The following is a 3,724-nucleotide window of genomic DNA, read 5'->3' as shown; positions in this document are numbered from 1 at the left end:
TTGCCTAGCTGCCTTCACTGCCAGTGATGTTTTCTCTTTGTGAATTTCTATCAATAATTAATACAGTGGTGTCAGTTCTACTGTAAGATGAGAAGAACTACTAGCAACCTTGAATTATACATTGGGTGGTGGTGGGAGTTGGGAGCATTTTCTTTTAGACCCAAAGCTCTCGGAGTTGCTCTCCAGGACCTGCAGGCTGAAATCCCAGGAATGGATGAGCCCCAGAAGGAACCCAACCAATGTCAGGAGGGACAGCCCCGCAAGGTGAGGTTCAAAATATCCTCCTCTTACAGCGGCCGAGTGCTCAAACAAGTGTTTGAGGATGGGCAGGAGCTGGAGCTCCCGACCGAGGAGCACTCGCGGCGCTTCCCGCGCAACAGCTTCGAGCCCGAGGACAATTACTGTGGGCTCGAGGAAGAGCCAGACAACAGGTTCTACTGGCCCACGGCGCTGACTGCCCGGCGGATCAGCATCCTGCGGGAGGACCAGACCCACAGCCTCTCGGGGATCTCATCCCTGCTCAGCGATTGCCTGCCTGGCACCAGCCACTGCGGGGTGAGTGCTGCCAGGCTGCCCCTCCGGGCCGGGCTCGGGCCAGACCATGCTCAGAGCAGAGCGGGGACAGGAGCCTCACCCAGATAAAGCTCCGTTTTGTCAGCCCAGTCGTGTACAGGGTGGGTGTAAATCTCCAGCCTCTACCCCAGGAGATGTGTGCGCTGCACACTCCTCACGTGGCAGGACCTGCAGGGTCTGCAGCAGCACGGTCAGCAGGGAGCTGTGTTCCCGCTGTGTTCCAGCTGTGTTCCAGCTGTGTTCCAGCTGTGCTCTAGCTTCTCCCAGTGCTGATCTGCGTCTGTCCGTTGGGTAGGATCAGATATAACACATCCGTACGTGTCAGTATCTGGGCGTAGGAATCCTACTGCCTCTGCAGCAGCCAAATGCCAGGTGGATGTTAGCTCAATTAGGTATATTTAAAACATTAAAGTTGCATGACTTCAACTGGCAGAAAGGGCAATGCCACCACCAGGGTACCAGGAGCCCGTGAGCCAGGGGTCCACGTCTGCCGGCAGTCAGAATTCCCCTTTGGTCACTCTGACTATCCCAGCCTTGTTTTACTGGCTATTTTGTTAGTATATATTTAATGCCATTGATCTAGAAGTGTCTCTCCAGTCCTAATAAAGAGGCAACACATGTGATGTGTGTAAACACTTTTTATGGCCTTGATTTGAGCACACTGAAAGTCTGTTAATTGGTGCTCATCACAGCTGAGTGTGGGAAACACAGATGGTGATATTTGACCTGTGTTTGGCTGATACACTGGACACCTAGTTTACCTGAAAGTACCAAACCACGATGAATCTCTCCTGCCCAAAGCAGAGCAGTACCATGATCTTATCCACCCCGTTAATTTGTTCTGCGTTCCTGGGTAACACTCCTCTTGTTCCCCAGCCTCCCCAGCCACAGATGCCTCAAGTAACCACACTGTCCAGTACCAGTTTGTGTTGTACCGACATGCATTTGGTGTTTGGAGACACCAAGTCTGTGTAACACAGGAGGCTCTTACCTTCTGCAGGTGGGGAGGACTTGTGCTCACCTGCCCTCCCCCTCTGTGTTTCTCCCCACAGAGATGCAGGTGCTCCATTACCAGGAGAGCACCAGTCACCTTGTGTCAGCGAATGTGACTCTGCCAGGGTGATTTTTAGGAGAACATCTCCTTTTGTGTGGCTTCTGGACACACATGCTTAAACAGAATGAAATATGAGGAGTGTAAAACAATAGGCCTTGGTAACTCCACACAACACTCAGAGAGGGGGAAGGAGGGACCAGGTCAGCAAAGTGCTGCTCTCTGGGAAATGTTTGGCCATTGCAAGTTTAGCTTTAAAATGACTCAAAAAGAGCACAAATTCCCCCATTAGGGCTGTCCTTCCACAGCTCTGCTGGGTGCTCTGGAGGGGGAACTCTTCTGGAAGCTCAGGGACCATCAGTGTTTGCAGAGTGAGACACTGATATGTTCCTTTCTCAGTCTGCTCCAGTTATAGATTTTGGCAAGATCATCATCTACACTAATAACCTGAAAATCGTCCGTGCACCAATGGACCAGAAAGAGCTCATGAGAAGAATCATCCAGACTGATGGAGTGAACGACTGGACCTTCATGTACCAGGAGAGGAAAGAAAGGCTGGAGGGTGGACCTACAGATGTGGGAAAAAAGATCATCTGCAACCAGTATATGCAGGTAAGAGAAAATGGAAAGTGCTTTTTTCCCCTAAGGCTTGTGGGTCTCTCAGCCCTGGTCAGACCATGGGGTATTGCCACCCAAGCCCCATCTGCCTCTGTCTGGCTCCTAACTGTTTTTGGATTAAAAGCATCACTTCATTCCTTGTTCCCCTTGGAAGATAACAACCAACACTGAGCTGTAGCCTGTGTTTTGGGGAAAGCTGTGCTGGTTCCAGATGCTCTGATCTCCCACTGGATTCTTCCCTGGAGATGGCAGACGTTTGTGTAGCTTGGCTGAGGTCCAGCCCTTGTCTCCTCTCCCAGTGGGATAAGGGCAGGCCAGAGTCTTTGCAGCCTGACAAGGCTAAACACAGCTGCTCTGTGGCTGAGACTGCCACAGGCTAAAACCTTAACATCAGCTGGAATAAGGTTGTGCCTTCCACTTGCTTTCTCACAGAGAAGTCTTTGTTGGTCAGAATCCCAATTAGTCTGACCATAATTTGATCCCACAAAACGTAATGTTATGTGGGGCAGATAGAGTTTCACAGACCTCAGCCTGGTCTGTGCTGAGCACAGGTCACCGTGGTCCTTCTGTCCCTGAGAATTTCAAGGCAGGATCTGAAAGAGGCTGCTTGGCACCACGGGAGAGGTGCAGGCACAAGGACAACTTGAAACAAGGTGTGCATGGTGGTGATGGGGGATTTTGGGGGAGAGGGTGAGCAGAAATGCCTGAAGAAATGAAGCACAACTCAAACCTGAGGCTACAGAGCTGAGCTGTGTGGTAAGAAATGACAGGAGAATGGCTGTGCAGAGGAGAAAGGTGAACTTGGAGTATTGTTCTGAGCCCAATCACATGAACTTCTCATTTGTTAGCAGTGGCCACAAATCCTCCCCAAATGTATGGGAGCATTTTTGTTGAGGCTCTCACTGTAGAGAAGTGACTGCCACAAGCAACTGCGATGGGAAAGCCCAGAAGAGAGAATTTCCCTCTTTCAAGTATGTTTCTGACTTTGGTGTCTCACCCCACTAACACATCTTTTCCTGCTATGTCTCTGTCAGGACAGCGATGCCTACGGTTGTTTGCAGTGCAAAGGTTCAGGCTCTGCTCCCTGCTCGCTGTGCCATGGCAGCAAGTTCTCAATGCTGGCCAACAGGTTCAAGGAGTCGTACCGGGCACTGCGCTGCCCGGCGTGCGACGAGAGTGGGCTGCAGCCCTGCCAGGTCTGTGCAGCCTGACCCCCACGGCCTGCCAGCTCCACCCCGGGCACGGGGAGAGCTGGGAATGGCTTTGCCCTCCAGCAGCCTTGCTGCGACCACAAGCTTTCAACAGATGGGAAAGCATCTCATTCATATCCCACGTGAGTGTGAGACTGCATCTCTGCTCCTGCTCGTCCCTCTGACCTGCCCGGTGTGCCTGCCCAGCCTGGCGATCAGCCTGACCCCAGTGACTGCAGGGTGGACCTGTCCCTGCTGCCAGCTGCAGGGGGATGCATCCCTGGGCCAGAGG

At 52.2% G+C, this 3,724-nt stretch overlaps 1 protein-coding gene across 1 annotated transcript; it reads left to right on the top strand.

Annotated features, from left to right (window-relative positions):
- Positions 1 to 210: 210 nt before the first annotated feature.
- GRXCR2 (glutaredoxin, cysteine rich 2) lies at positions 211 to 3,438 on the top strand (the record flags this gene model as incomplete). Its single annotated transcript, XM_009074807.1, has 3 exons — positions 211 to 555; positions 2,024 to 2,236; positions 3,277 to 3,438. Coding segments are annotated over exons 1-3 (720 nt in total), but the record flags the coding sequence as incomplete, so codon positions are not given.
- Between the last annotated feature and the right edge of the window lie 286 nt (positions 3,439 to 3,724).

Source organism: Acanthisitta chloris, unplaced genomic scaffold (genome assembly GCF_000695815.1).
Source record: "Acanthisitta chloris isolate BGI_N310 unplaced genomic scaffold, ASM69581v1 scaffold42530, whole genome shotgun sequence".
In the NCBI taxonomy this organism is placed as follows: domain Eukaryota; kingdom Metazoa; phylum Chordata; class Aves; order Passeriformes; family Acanthisittidae; genus Acanthisitta; species Acanthisitta chloris.
The sequence above is the reverse complement of the archived record's forward strand: the minus strand, read 5'-3'. Positions and strand labels throughout refer to the sequence as shown.